This window comes from Thunnus thynnus, chromosome 3 (assembly GCF_963924715.1).
Source record: "Thunnus thynnus chromosome 3, fThuThy2.1, whole genome shotgun sequence".
Lineage (NCBI taxonomy): Eukaryota > Metazoa > Chordata > Actinopteri > Scombriformes > Scombridae > Thunnus > Thunnus thynnus.
Window position 1 is genome coordinate 32,583,505 of NC_089519.1, and position 16,014 is coordinate 32,599,518.

At 40.0% G+C, this 16,014-nt stretch overlaps 1 protein-coding gene across 1 annotated transcript in view; it reads right to left on the minus strand.

The window, feature by feature from the left end:
• Positions 1-16,014, minus strand: part of LOC137180165 (voltage-dependent P/Q-type calcium channel subunit alpha-1A-like) — a 71,936-nt gene that overhangs the window by 42,981 nt on the left and 12,941 nt on the right. The window contains exons 3-14 of the mRNA XM_067585442.1: positions 8,476-8,567; positions 7,838-7,990; positions 7,164-7,351; positions 5,191-5,294; positions 4,856-4,971; positions 4,665-4,709; positions 4,216-4,308; positions 3,589-3,786; positions 3,148-3,260; positions 1,547-1,659; positions 474-605; positions 282-354 (exon numbers count right to left, since the gene is read on the minus strand). Coding sequence (XP_067441543.1) covers positions 282-354; positions 474-605; positions 1,547-1,659; positions 3,148-3,260; positions 3,589-3,786; positions 4,216-4,308; positions 4,665-4,709; positions 4,856-4,971; positions 5,191-5,294; positions 7,164-7,351; positions 7,838-7,990; positions 8,476-8,567 — 1,420 coding nt within the window. The remainder of the gene's footprint in view (positions 1-281; positions 355-473; positions 606-1,546; positions 1,660-3,147; positions 3,261-3,588; positions 3,787-4,215; positions 4,309-4,664; positions 4,710-4,855; positions 4,972-5,190; positions 5,295-7,163; positions 7,352-7,837; positions 7,991-8,475; positions 8,568-16,014) is intronic.

Consider the following 16,014-nt stretch of genomic DNA (forward strand, 5'->3'; position numbering starts at 1 on the left):
GAAGAAACTGACATGGAAAATTGGTTTTCATAAAAAAAATGTCTCAAGTGGAAAGTACGTATGATTAGTTCAATGTTAAGAGAATTTAACTATTAATCCTGCTGATAAAAGTAAGTATCAGAGACTTAAAGGCTGAGTGAAGAACCTCCAATACTGTAAAGACTGGATGACATGAGCTCATTTCTAATGTTTGACAAAGTCCCAATGGTAAAGATCATCACAATATTTATTTTCTTGTTGTTTTAGAACCATAAACACATCTATAAGTCTCTCTTTCCCACCTGAAACACTGTCATGATCGCTGCTGCAAATGTGTCAAAGTTAGTGGGCGGAGTTCCGGTTTCAAAGTTGAATCTGAAATGAAAGAAAGCGAAAAGAAAGTGAAAAACCACCAAGAATCATACACACACAGAAGAGAAACATGAAGTTAATACAGAGACAGTGAGCTCCGTTTTTTATGCGCCGATACTCACTGTCCACCAAACAGCTGCATCCCCAACAAGGCGAAAACCACGATGAAGAGAAAGAGGAGGAAGAGCAAACTGACGATGGACTTCATGGAGTTTAGCAAAGAAACCACCAGGTTACGAAGAGGAGCCCAGTACCTGAGGACGAGGAGGAGGAGGAGAAGTGGATGACAGGTAGGAGAGAGGAAGAGGAAGGGAGTAAGAGAGATGAAAGGAGGGAGGAGGACATGAACGATGGCAGGAGTCAAAGAAGGGAAACATGAAGAAAGAAGGCACAAAGAGGAGATTGTGATTTGAAAATGCAACTATTTACAGTAGATACAATGAATATATGGAATATTTAGACAAATTTAATCTTATAATTATCTTCAGAAACAATTTTGATGTTAATATCTTAAAAAAATGATAAAAAACAACAACAATATGGCAAATAATGTCAGATTTTCAACCATTCTCACCACATTGAACTATTAACTAATCTCTAAATAAACCATTAAACATATATTTTATGAATAATTCCAGTTAGTATGAACTTTTCCTCAGTTTTTCAGATACTTTCATCACAGACATACTATTTGAAGCACAGTAGACTTTTGATCAAAGTCAAAACAACACAATAACAATGATTCTAAATTAAATCGCTGGATGAAACCTTTTATTTAACCCCCCCAAAAAAAACCCTGTTTCATGTTCTCATTTTAACGTGACTTCAGCAGGTAGCCCCGCTGAGAAAATAAAGCCTCGTTTTCAAGTGAGATCCGTCCAAACGAGCGACGTCGTGACGAGCGGGGAAGCTACGCGGAACAGAACGGAACAATGTGCGTGAGCCAAATCCAATTAAAATCTCCCCTGAAGGGAGCGTCAAAGGAGTGTCAAAACCTCAAAACTGTTCAGATGTCACAACAGTGATGAGATTCAGACTGAAATACCAACATCTGATTTATCACAGTACAGTACAACAACATCAGGTTATCATCCTCATCCTCATTATCATCAGTGTCTCATCTGTGGAAGAGTCAAGGGATGAAATGCATGTTTGAGTAAATGTGTGTGTGTGTGTGTGTGTGTGTGAGACTTACTTGGTGACTTTGAAGATGCGGAGAAGTCTCAGAGCTCGTAACACACTGATCCCGAAGGATGTGCCCGGTTTGATGGTGGCCCACACTACCTCGAAAATACTGCCCACAATTACCTACACACACACACACACACACACACACACACACGCACACACACACACACACACGCACACACACGCACGCACACACACGCACGCACATGCAACATTTTAATTTAATCATGTAGTCATATCCTGTTGAAAGACAGATTATAATGTCTAGGGCCCAGATTTTATTTTCTAAATTAAAATGATGAGTTGTTGTGATGAGGAACAAGTAATGTTTGGTGCAGATGTGGATCCAGGTGTTGATCCAGGATTTCTTTGTCGCTAGAACATTTATTTAATTAACTATCTTTCAATGATTATCTATCACTGTGTGTTTTATGCAGATTTGCATTCTGATGGAAATGAAAAATTTTGAAACATTTTCTACTTATAAGAAAAATTATTGAGGATTGCTCATGCTTGGTGGAAGTATACACTGCGTCACAGCTTCTTAGTGCTTTACTACAACCGTTTCACTTCCTGTTTGAACTTTCAGTTAGTCTGTCACCCCCCGTATCAGCATCATGTAGATATGATGTAGCAGTCAAGCAATCACTGGAAGTCCATTTATGCCCAGTGAGATTTATGTGTTTCCTTGTTTCGCTGCTGGTTTTGAAATGGTTGGGGTTTTGATCGCATTTTTATCAAATCAGAATCCAATACTGAATCCAATCACATCAAATCAGAATTGTTCTATTTAATTATTTATTGGTTTATTTATTGGTTCTATTGGTATTTACTCTTAACTATGTAGGTTTAGCTGTCAACTGATTTGAGCAACAAATATTATAAACACGTAAAACTCAGATAAATATAGATTACATATTAGAAATAACTTGAATGTTTGGTAAACTGCTCTTTGATAACAGATTTCATAAGAGGTTTGTTAGACTATAAGCCAACAAACACAGTATTTTACTAACTTGTGACCAGATATAAAACAGAACCAACTATCTGAACGAGGCTCTGTTTGCAGGTACACTGAATTTCCGGATCTCTGCAACTTATGACAGCAATACCTGATCAATATTAACTCTGAAATCATTGTTGAGCTTTTTATGTAAATTTGTATTAATATTCAAATCAAGCTAAATTGACACAAACTGAAAAAAAAATTAAAAAATCTACATTTTGCAGACGAACGTACTCTGTGTCCACACCCGCAGCTAGTCCACTGAACACAGTATTACATGCTGTCACTTTATGGTGCAGCGTATGTCAGCATGTACAATGAAGTAACCTGCCAATAAGCATCTGCAACAATGCGAGCATGACAAATTAATGCACAGTTATTGCACACGTATCGGTGATAAATGCGATGCTGAATCCGTTCTGCACCGTTGTTCGTTTGTCGCAGAGCAACATGAGAAAAATCTATTCCTCAAATCTGTTGATTAAATGGAGTGTTTGATTTGTCATCAAAAGCTGATACTTATAAGATGAATGTTTTCTGGTCACTGTGTGTGTGTGTGTGTGTGTGTGTGTGTGTGTGTGTGTGTGTGTGCGCGCACTCACCACACAGTCAAAGCAGTTGAATGAGGAGTGAAAGTAGGGCTGAATGCCCAGACCATACATCTTGATCAGCATCTCAGACATGAACAAACCGAGGAAGATGAACTCTGCATAGACTGGAGGAAAAACAGAGGAAGAAAAGGAAAGGAAAGAAGAAAGGGATTATAGTAAAGGAGGGCAAGGATTAAGGGAAGAAGGAGAGTGCAGGGATGAATAGATAGGAGTAGAGAGTGGGGTAGATGTAAGGAGAGAGGAAGGTGAGAATGAAAGAGGGTGAAAGAGAGGATTTTACAGTTTGAATAAATGCTTCATATTCTCAAATTGTTGCAGTTTCTGGGAGCCAGTTTTGCACCCAGATGTGTATACATGAGTGTGTTCATACAGTGTACAGTGTGTGAGCATGTTTGTGTGTATTGATCGTTTCATGTGTGTGTGCACACTTACACAGGAAGTCGGACAGCAGCTCAGGCTGGTTGTAATGCACCACAGCCACACACATGGTGTTGAGGCCCACCAGGCAGAGCACCGTCCAATAGAAAGCCTGCGTCTTCACTATCTTGCGGATGAAGAATCGCATCCGTCGCTCCTTCTTACTGTAATTGGAGCCGTCTTTACCGCTCTTTATACTGGAGCGGGCGAAACCTGGAAGAGGGAAGGGGTGTGATGACCAATCACGTCTGTTTATAGTTACACTAGACTCATTTTTTAAATGAAATAGTTAGCTACTGAAAAACCTGCATTTGTGAAAACTGTGATGAAATTTTAGCTTTTTTAGCATATTTTATGTACTCATTTAAATATTTAACAAGTAAACATGTCACTTTCCATGAATAATGTAAGCACTTTGGCCACTAGGCAGCAAAAAGCATCATCCCAATGTTTTTTCTCAAAGATTACAGTGTCATAGCAGTTAAACAGTTTCCCTATTTTTCATATGTGACTTGAAACGTAAGAATTTGTTTTTGCTGTACAAACCACAGCACTGCAGTTTGATCTTCATACCTGGATAACTGATCTTTTCTTACAAACATCCTCACATGTCTCCGTCCCCTTACATCCAGTTCTTCTTACCTACTGCATCTCCTATGTTGTCCTCTCCTTCCTCTGGGTTCAGAAGTTCAGTCTTGTTGTTTTTGGTTTTGATGGTCGGCCTTCGTCTCGAACCTAGCGTGAGAGAAAAAGGATTCCAGTCTGTCACTTGTGAGTTTGCTGTGCTAAACTCAACATTTACACATTTAACTGAGCGGTTATGAAGTTGCTTAGCATTGTTAACTAAAGACGTTGCTAAAACTTGCATCAAGCCATCCCACTAGAATCGTGTTTTCAGATTTTTTGTCAAATTCTGTCTTACGTGATGAGAAGAGAAGATATGCATCATAATATATCTGAACGAATCTTCTCATGTCACAAGCTTTTCATTGTAAACCCTCAGTTCCCTCTATCTCTGTTCCTTCATACTCAACTGACTAATGTCTTTCACCAGTCTCAGCTACACACACACACAATAAAAGAGAAGTTACCATCAAAGTTCCCTGTGCCGTCTTCCTCAGCCAGAATCACCTCCTCTGTAAAAAAAAAAATTAAACAAGACATAAGATGTTTGGCACACTGTGTCTGCTTAGTAGTTGTTGTTTTTTTTTTTTACCCACATACAGAATGTGTATCCATGGGAACAAGCAGTGTGTGTGTGTGTGTGTGAGCGTGCGCTGACCTGCTTTGCAGATCCACTCCAGGTATCCGTTGAGCTCTCTCTCGATCTGCTGCTGTCGCCTCAGCTTGAGGAACTCGCTCCTGTTCTCCACTCGCTCTCTCTCTTTGGCAAATTCACTGTGGGGACATTTGGAATTTTTTATTGTATTTAATTATTAAAAAAATCCACAATATAAACATTTTTAGACACAAAATGATAGTAAAATGATCAGTAATATATTTTTAAAAAGCTGGGAGTTAAGTAAAACAAAAAAATACGACTCCAAAGAGCATGAGTACAAACATATAATATATTTAATAAAAGGAAAATGTCAGCACACAGACAGAGGACCATACCCTGAGAGTACACCCAGCACCAGGTTGAGCATGAAGAAGGAGCCGATGATGATGAGGGGGATGTAGTACATCCAGTTCCAGGCGCTGCCCTCCACATCGTTACTCTACAAGACGGAGACAGACACACATACAGATAGAGAGGTGTTTACAGACTGACCTGTTATTATCATTCATACAGTATATAAAGATGTGTATGTAGCACTAAGGGGTTGAACATTTTGCCCTTCAATATGCAATAAATATGTTTTTTTTTGTCTTTTACATCACTCAGTGTCACATGCCAGATATTCTCAACTGTGTTTGACGTAAATCTTTATCTGCTGCACAGATTACTTCCTCCTACCAGTCCAAAATAGCCTTACTGGTGGTTGATTCTTTGATTGTTTGTACCACCAACTGCCACTCTGCACTTTATGACTGGATTTCTTTGCAAAGAAGTAGTTTTATCCTCTCAGACAAGAAGATATTACCATCTCATGATATTCATCTATAGAGCTCTACTGTTTAAACTTCCAAACTACCTCACATCTCTTCTCACATTTCAGTCTTGTAACCATAATACATGATGTAGCTACGAATCTGGGCTGAACTACTTTCAGGTACTAAATGGAAAAAAACTGTAAACTGCCCTCAAACTAGATTCTTTCTGTCTCCTTGTAGATTTTAAAACTGTATTATCTGATGTTCTTTATGACTCTTGTAACTTCTTATTAATTATTTGTTGATTGTGGTTGTCTGGTCTTTGCTGTGTGCTTGATTCATTACGAATGTTTCTTGTTCTCAGGTCTCTGCTGGAAAATAAATCTCAATCTGAAGTTTAAATTGAATTAAATATGTAATCACTTTTAGGTAGTGTGTTAGTGTTGTGCAAACTAAACCTTTCATATGATTTTTTTATTGCATGACTGTTTGAAAAAAAAAGATCTTAATCTCGATCCAACTGCTTGGCAAGTAAAAGTCCGACTAACTAACCGAAGCAACTTTTCCTGCACTGCACAAATACTAAGAGGAGCTAAAGTATGCATATATGCTGGCTCAGAACTGACCCATTTTCTACCTTAAAGCCTGACAAGGGGGTGCAGAGATGGTGCGCTAGCGCGGTGTTACAGTAAAGCATCTCCTGCTTTCACAGACATCGATTGCTCTGAGGTGTCTGGTGAGCACGTCAGCAGCAACAAAATTGTCTGACACTGTGTCACATCCCTCTTTCACTAAACAAACCCAACTGACAATCAGAGAAATTGGGTTACTGGAGGAGATTGTGTTTCTGTGACCCGTGTAACGCTTTAATGGAACTATCAGCTGATTATTATCTACAGCTGGAGTGCTGCGTGCATGTGTTGGGTTTTATACTGCATGGTACAGCGCAGGCAGCCCGTTCTCTATTAAACTTTCATTGGTTTCCTCCTGACTGCCTGTGTGAGTGTGGAAGTCAGCCTCCATCCATCAGAAAAGATGTTAAATATAGAGCGAGACGGACCAGAATAGAGAGAGGAAGAGAAAGGAGGCGGAGAGAGAGAAGGAGAGCGACTCCGAAGGCAAGAAAAAGGACAGATGAGAAGATGGATAAATGAAGTCAAACAGAGAATGATAAAGAGAGAGAGAGAGAGAGAGAGAGAGAGGGGTGGAAAATGGGCTTTCGGACAAATAAAATGGTGTTTTGAATCAAATCTCAAACTACTTAATGCCTCATTTAACTGAATGAAATTCAAGCCAATCACCAACCTCCACACCCATCCACCCCCGCGAGTCCTTCACTGTGCTAAAACACATACAGTACAGTACAAACCTAATACACATCATAGAGAGCAGAAAGAACATTGCAGATTTCAAGCACAGATCACTTGATGAGGCAAGTTTGACTAAATTTGGGGTGATGGGAGATGTCTAAACCTACAACAGCACCCTGAAATATCTGTCTGTTTCTGGTTTACAGAGGAAAAAATATCTATATGTTGGGGTCAACATCTTACGTAGTAGAGCATGTCTGTCCATCCCTCCATGGTGATGCACTGGAAGACGGTGAGCACGGCGAACAGGATGTTGTCGAACTGGGTGATGCCGTAGTTGGGTCCGAGCCAGCCGCTTTTACACTCCGTGCCGTTAGGACACAACCGGGACGGCAACTCATCGCCACATGGCAATTCATCCACTGTCTCTCCTGATCAGAAAGAGAAGCACAGAAAGATCCACCATTACAACAAAAGAACAAACCAGATTTATTTTTGGATCTGAAAGCAAACTGTTCACGGGACCTGTAGTGTAAAGAAACTGACAGACTCTTCTCACAGTGGACATTTTGTCTCATTAAACAACTAATAACCAGCCAGCAGGGCCATGCTATCAATGTTATCAGTTACACTTGTGCATTTCCTGCTTTGACAAGTCAAAGGTCTGCTGTGAAAAAGGTTTGCAATATAGTACCCAGTAAAGGCACATTGTAATAATGAATTTGAATGTAGACACACTAACCAGAAGTCCCTCAGTACTAACTCTAAGAATTTGCTTGGGGAATATTTGTATTATTTTCTTTAATGTTTGAATTCACATGAGGTTTTCTCAAATAAAATCCCTGTAAGGCATAGCCACCAGTGACTCACTTAACACCAATGTGAGCTGATTGTACACAACTGCCACTTTTGTATACCTGTGTTTTTATCGTAACAGGTTCTGTGGAACTTTCCCATGTAGAACTCCAGGCCGATGATGGCGAACATGAGGATGGCCACGAACAGCAGCAGGCCGATCTGCAGCAGGGGGATCATAGCCTTCATAATGGACTTGAGCACCACCTGCAGGCCTGGAGGACACGGTGCAAAACAATTACTGAGAGGAAGGACTTGATTCTTGGTACAGTGTACATGAGTGTCGAATAAAAAGAACAGTAGTGGAGTAGACTGTATGAACAGCTGTGTTACTGTGCATTGTGTTGAGGTTGCTGATTCCCTGCCAGTGCATTGAATATGTTGAGATGTTTAGATACATATAGTGACTCTAGTTCCTTATTGATTGGCAACTGGCAATGTTGCCAAAGTGGCAGCCAACAGTTTGCACCAACAAAGCAATATTTGCCACCATTTCTTTGATAGTAGTAAATAAATGCACTGGTTTGTCATATTGGCTACTTGTTGTTTCCAAGTGACATTTTTGATACTAATAGCAGTTGGAGACAAAAAGGCAAAGAGTATACAGTACTATGTGAAGGAATTTGTATTGAAGCAATTGTAGTTAGCTACAATAAACAAGCCAGTGTGCGCACAAGGAAACACACAGCACTGCACTTACTGGGAATCCCAGACACCAGTTTCAGTGGTCGAAGCACTCTGACAGCTCGTAGAGTCCTCAGGTCAAGCTGAGACCCCACTGACGACAAAATACTGCAGAGACAGCGAGAGAAAGAGAGAGAAGAGGAAAAAAAAAAACAGAAAACAAAGTCAGTTTGACAGGAAATGCAGAAAAAATAATTACCACAGCTGCAGAATTAAAACGTTCAACACTGCTTCAACACAATATTGCTGATACTGACACTGATTTGTTTAATGTGACCACACCCAAACCACTTAAGCAGGTACCTTCGTGCAGTTTTCACTACTCTGAGAGATCCATGTTGCACCAATCAGTGAACTAAGACAATGATGAAATGGCTTGCTATCTGTCAGTCACAACAATTTTGTGTCAAAGATAAAACCTGGAGCATGATTGTACAGCTGCAAGGTCTACAGCATGTGTGCAGCTTCACCAATCGGATCATGGTACATAAAATCCAAGGATTTTTAGTTTATGTCCAATTTAAAACTATCAAATTAATAATTCAGGACAAATTAACATAAAAAATATTACTATATGTAAACCTTAAACCTATGTTTGTGTATGTGAATGATTGATTGAGTCACTAAACAGCATGTTGGCTTTTGCCACTCACTACTGCTACAATCCCAGTCTCTGTCATGACTTGGCTTCAGAGACACACCTCCTGTTCTGATGGCTTTGTATGTGTCTGTGTGTGTGAAGCTCTGGTGTAAAGTCAGCCGGAGACAGATTGGAAAATTCCATGCTCTGTCTTGTATGGGGGCGGAAGGCAGGGTCTGTCCAACAGGAGGGGGAGGGGGGGAAGTGCGGGGGCGTAGAACGGGGATGCTCTGAGGAGGTGGAGAGAGAGAGGGGAGGGTAGGGGAGGAGCGCAATACGTGGGCAGACTTTGACCTCCAGCCAGACATCATTAGAAGACAAAACAATCATTGATAATAAAATATATGCTTGTATATTTCTCACAAGAGTTTTCATTTTTGCACTCAGCAGTTTAGTGTGTTGACAGCTACAAGAGGAACAAAGAAAAAATAAACATTTTAACTTAAATACCTAGAAATGCTTTAAGTGTTAAATCAGTAACAAAGACACTGGATGGAAAAAACAGACATATTATATGTTACCATGCAATAAATTTCCATAATTACATCACATAATTAACTGAGTCACCTCAGTTTGAAGGTCAGGAGATGTGGTTGAAAGCACTCGAAAATGCTCATACATGGACCTTGATTTAAAGTTATTTTGTCCAGCTTTTTCCAAGAATGCACTTTCACACAATTGTTCACTTTCTGCGCTGAGAAAAGACTTCCACCGTGGTTAGTAACAGGACACTCTAACTGCAACTTCACATCAGTCCACTAAGCCAGTTTTTTATATTTTAATTTGATTCTATGTGCTTTAATGTGTCCAGTTAATCTGTATTGTACAGATTTATGTAAACCAACAGTGACAGGTTCACTCTATTCTGTGAATTAAATGTTGGGTAAGCTAAGTTAGGGTGTGTGAACTAATAACACAGTAATCATAAAAACACAGGGAAGTTTTCTCGACAGTCAAATGCAAATTTGCGATCTTCAATAAATCTCAGTCAGTCAGTCACACTTATCAGATCTCCCCCTAATTTTGTGCACTACTCCCTCAAATGCATCTGCATTTAGGAGCAAGGTGCACCTGCTAACGCAAACTTCTACACGTTTGATAAATAACATGCACATCTCCTGCACCAGAATGCATCAGAAATGAGGCACAAACAGCTTAGTAACTATATCACTTATTCCTGATAACGCTGTACGAGTCGTCCGCTGAGGATTCGCACCACGGAAAATGAAAGACGCACGATGATCGACCACCTTAAATTCAGAAGAGAGAAACCAAGAAAATAGACAAGAAACGGAGAGATTCAAGCTAATTGGAAGAATGGCGAGAGGTGCACAGAAACCAAATTTGGCTAAATTTTCTTCCTCCCTTCATCTCTCTTCCTGTACCATCCTTCTTCCTCCTCACACCCCCCTCCCCCCTTCCTTCTTCTCTCCAGGTTGGTTGCTAATTCCAGTAAGAGGTCATTTATTAACAGACACAGTACTGGCAGCCAAGCCCCTCATTCCCTCAATGGCTTTTTAACTGCCACAGCTAAAGGCCATGCTGCTGCAGACCTGAAAACACTGGACCTCAGCAAAATAAGCAAACAGCCTGAGGTCCAAGATGCAACAAGACACGTATTTAGATTATTGTCTGAGATGTTCTCTTTGTAAATGAGAGCACACAACAGGGTACATCACTAAAACTGCATATGATCTATAGGTATACTCTGGAGTGTGATTTAGAACATATGTAACCTTAGTAATACAGTACATTTTGATATAGTTGATATCACATATTCATTTTGTTCACATTTTTCTTCTCACACATTGCGTACACACTGATATTATGTAACTTTTTGAACATAATGTCTCATTTTTATCTCAGGATTTACAACCACACTCCATAGTTTTGCTGTAAACCATGTTTATTCATAATTTAATAAACTGTGATTGTGTTTTAAAAATGTAATTTTATGTTCTGTATTCTGTTGCTCCAACTGCTACTCTTTTATTCAGATCAATCTTTACTGTTCAGAGAGCTGGACTCATGCATGGATGAGGATGAAGCAAGGGTTTGTTTTTGATATCTAGAGTCTAAATTCTCACTTTTCTGCCTTTCTCTCTCTCTCTCTCTCTTTGTCTTTCACTCTCTCTCCTCTTTCTCTCTGTTTATTCTTGTCCCATTTCACTGCATCTCTTTTCTCTCCCGTACATCTCGTCGGAGGGCGAACGCAGAGCTTCGATAGTCATCCGTGCGAGACGGCAACCGTCCGCTTCTGCCAGACAACCCAAACCTCCAGGATGCAGTCACCCCTGGCAACGGCAGAACCTGCCCACAGTGCATCAGGGCGGCCAGTAGAGGGACCAGCGACTGTGCTGTCGGTTGTGATGGGGATGGGATGAGATGCAAGGGGGGGAGGTGCATGGGGGGGGGGGGGGGGGGGGGGGGGGGGGTGTAGGAGAGAGGGGAAACAGTGGAACAACAACAACATGAGTGTAAGGGAGGAACAGGTATGAGGTAGAGAGGAAGAAAACGGAAAGGAGCAGAGGAGGAAATGATGGCAGGCGCAAGAGAAAGAGGGTAAATGAGGATATGGAATGATTTATGATTACTGTTATGATTATTATTAGTCTAATTTATAAATTTGACTTTTATCATCATGACCTTTGCTTTAATCTTCCAATAGTGTCGAAGTACCTGCATTTACAAACAAATGCATAAGCTTGAAATGCCAAATTTTTACCACAGTATCAGTGACCTTAAATAAACTCACGACAGTCACGACAACGATCAGGTTTTAAAGCTGATCGTTTAATGGGTGTAAAAGGTGACTGCCTTTACTGTATAACAACCTGTCCTGAAAATGAGGCAAGAAAAGCTGTTACTCTCAAACCATAAAGACATAATGACGGCTTTGTGTCTATGCTGAAGAAAAACTTTAACCTTTAATGATGGGAAAAGAAAAGATGTAATCTGGTTAATTATGGCCACCATGTCACTTTTGTACAAAGACACTGAAAACATATGGCACAGTGATTCTTCATTAACACTGAATGATGAGCAGTGGCAGAAAAATGAGCCATGAAGGTTAAAGCACAGGCTATGTGGAATAAAGAGGTATGATGCTAACAATGAAGATAGCTTCATTAGTGTTAGCATTTACATTAGGTATAATGTTGTTAATGTTATAACTACCTGTATCTTCACATCATCTTATTTGAAAACTTCATCAGTTACTATGAGTAACATTACTATTGTGAAACTATATCTTTACTATAACCTCTCCGATATTCAAATTGTTTATTAGTGTTTTTACACAGCTATGAAACCATTAATCAGGTACCCAGTTCAATATAAGTCTTGTCTGGAGATACGTATTTGTATCTACATCCATATATTTGTATTTATGGTATAAAATAAATACACCTGCCATCTGAATAAAAGGACAGTGCTACTTTTTGCTACTGTTCACCTGTAATTTTCTGTTTAAATGCTAATTCTTGTACTGAACTGCCTCCCACAATTTTACTCTGTCCTTCAGCCACAGTTCACCCTAAACACTATGTTCAAAACTTACCAAATCATCCCTTTAAATGACAGAAATTCAAGATCATATGGGAGATTTGTCCTTATTACATTAAACAATAGAGATAGGGCGTCCCTGATGACATACCAACTGGGGATGGGAAGAGATGCAACTTCCCCACAGAGACACAGAGTGAGAGAAAGAGTGAGCAGATTGAAACTGAGTGATGGTCCTGTGTGTCAAAAGTGTGAGATTCAATCGCTGACAGAGAGAGAAAGAGAGAGGCAGACAGAGAGAGAGAGAGAGGGAGAGACTCCAGAGAGAAAGTGTGGAGGGAGAAGGTGTTTGGACAGTGATGACAGTGGCTCTCACTGCTGGGAAACACCTAACAATCAACCTGTAAAACGTGAACACACACACACACAGACACATACTGTTTAAACTGTGCTAACAGTGTGTTCACTTTTTCTGTGTTGCCACAGAGGAGCTCTCTTTTTTTGCAATGATGTACTGTATGGCGAGTGGATAGTGCCAATTTAAGGATGACCAGGAGAAAGAAAAGGAGCGGTCTACCCTTTGTCACTGCCAGACTGTGTGGAGTTTTGAATGAGATTGAAGAGATCAGCGGCGACATTAGTGCGAGTGCATGGTAGGAACATCTACCGGCGGCAGCTTAATCATAAATTGATATATGTTTAAACTAGGTACATCGATTTAAAACCGCACAAGTCACACGTCATCTCCATGAACGTCGCCTGGTTACCATCAGTCATGGACATCGCCAGCATTTTTAAGATTTTTGTTTTCATGTAGACTATGTGGTGCTGTTGTAAGGTGGGATGAGTTATGATTAAGGCAATTCTGTATGTGTTTTATATGTTATTTCACTTGCCCACAACCCGAAAATAGTTTTAATGCAGTAACTATCAAGTTAATCGTTAATGTAAGAGTAAATGACGTCAATACAGTTAGTATCATGTGTGTAAAGTTTGCTTAAATGTATTTATTATATTGCTTTTATTTTTTATTTCCCATGAACATTGAAGAGACACTAAATGCATGTAACATGAGGACATTGTCAGTAAGTTACACACAGATCCTCTTTTCCCACATAAATGTTACACAACAGCGTCCTTCGGTAGGTAATCGTGGCACTATCCACTCACCATAGTACTGTGCGGTACATAATAATTAAGCGATAATGCACTATACTGTCTGCTAATCAGTGTTGGTCTTAATAACTTACTTTGTACCGCATTGCAGTAGATTATTTGTTTTTTCAGTAACAAGTAGAGGTACTTTAAGGGATTACTGATTGAAAATGAATCATTAATGCTACATTACAGTTACTAGCTAATCCCAGTAATGCTCCGTTACTTCAACAGTTTGGGTTCACTTGTTTGCTGTCTTACCGTTAGCTTAATGAAGAGTGGCCCCGTTTGGCTAAAAGCTAAAGCTACAGGAAGTGGCTGTCTGCTGCTCTTTAATGGGAGAAAATTTTTTTTTTTTTAAAGTCTTTACTCGTAAAACCTAAAAATATATGTTTAAAAACACTTCTGATAAAGCATAAATATCACCTTTGTGTTGCTTGTTCAAGTTTGTTGGCTCATTTCTGCCCCTTGTGGCAGCTGGAGAGAAAAACACCCAGCTTTCCGCCCTTTGGCCTCAGGGTGCCGTAATGAGCCCATTATGGATTGGCGCACCAAAATGAGGCAAAGAAGACATCACACTCGAAAACTTAGTAAAACAATACGATTAATTTTTAAAGGAGTAATATTGTGGATGTAATACATCCATGAGTAACAGGCTATACAGCATTAATGTGTAAATGATTACATTTTTCAAGTAACTTAATGAATGAAGTGGAGATGAAGAATTTCAATTGATTCAATTAATTCAATTGATTCAATTAAATGAATCAGTGATAGCATTACATACTACATTAAACATATTCTCTTTTTCTAGTGTTAGTTTATTTTTTAATTATATTGCTTGTTAAAATCACGCTCATTGATTTTGTTATACACTATAACTCCCTCAAATCCCCAAATTTCCTTGCAGTTCACCACTGTTGTTGAGAAAAAAACCCTGTAAACTATATTTCAAAATATCAACACAGAAAATTTTTGCAACAGAGAAGAACAAAGACTGTGATGATGATGACAATGATGATGATGATGACTGATGGCCCTGATGATGAAGATCTTGGAGGTCACTTGCCACCCTAACTTTGCCTGGTCTCTCCCCGTTCACATGGTATTGCCATGGCAACCGGCGATTCCTCTCTTCGCCGAGTCTCCACGGTTACCGACCTGCTCTCATTCATAAGCGTTGCCAGGGCAACACAGCTCTGGCTCATTGATGGAATCTCGGCATTGCCGCAGCAACGGGGATGGGAAGTGGGTCTCCTAGCGATTGATTTTCAACCCTTCCACACCCCCGCATCCCCCACCCGCCCACACAACCACCTACCCACCCACCCACAAACACACACACACACACACACACACTATCCTTACTTACCCCCTCACACCCTGTTCTAACAGCATCTCCTGTGCAACTCCTGTGCATTGTGCACACATGTACACACATGTGCATAACTTCCCTTGGATGCAGACACACACACACACACACACACACACACACACACTGACCAAACGAGCGCAAGTGCATCCTTTTCCAGCTACAAACACAGATACACTCACATCAAATATATGTGTGTGTGTGTGTGTGCTCAATCTGCACACACACACAGTACGATTTGATGACAGTGACGAATGCAGCGCAGCCCAGGTAGTATGGATGACCCAATTTCTCTGCTGCTGCTGCTGCTGTTGGTGTGTTGAACACTAAAATTGTTGTGTTTTACAACATGTACACATACACTCACAAACACGTACATCAAATATAAGTGTCTGATTCTATATAGTCCTTGTAAAATCATCAGACAGTAATGTATGTAATGGAGGATATGCAGCAAGGAAAATAGTGAACTATTAGCATTTTTACACATTTTTGTTTTGTGGATTTTAAAATTTTTCTATTCACCTTTAAGGGATGGCAGAGCATGGCTCCTAGTTATATTTCTGAATTGTTAACCCTTCGTATTGACGTCTGATAGTTCAGAGGTCTAGACCGAAGACTGAAGTCGTCCAGCCATAGATACCCGCGGTATAGATTTTCATTTATTGTTCAGAGTCAGATTTCACTGGTTGACATCACTACTGCAACATTAAGTCTATCGTATGTCATCAGGCCATATCATGCTTAAATTATATTATATTTAATTATAACTGTGTGTCCATTGTTTAATTGAGTGTGTGATAGAAGCCATGGTGGGCCTTGTTTCATTACCGAATGTGGGACTATTCTGAGCGGTTGCTGCATTTCATTCACTGTGAGAAAAG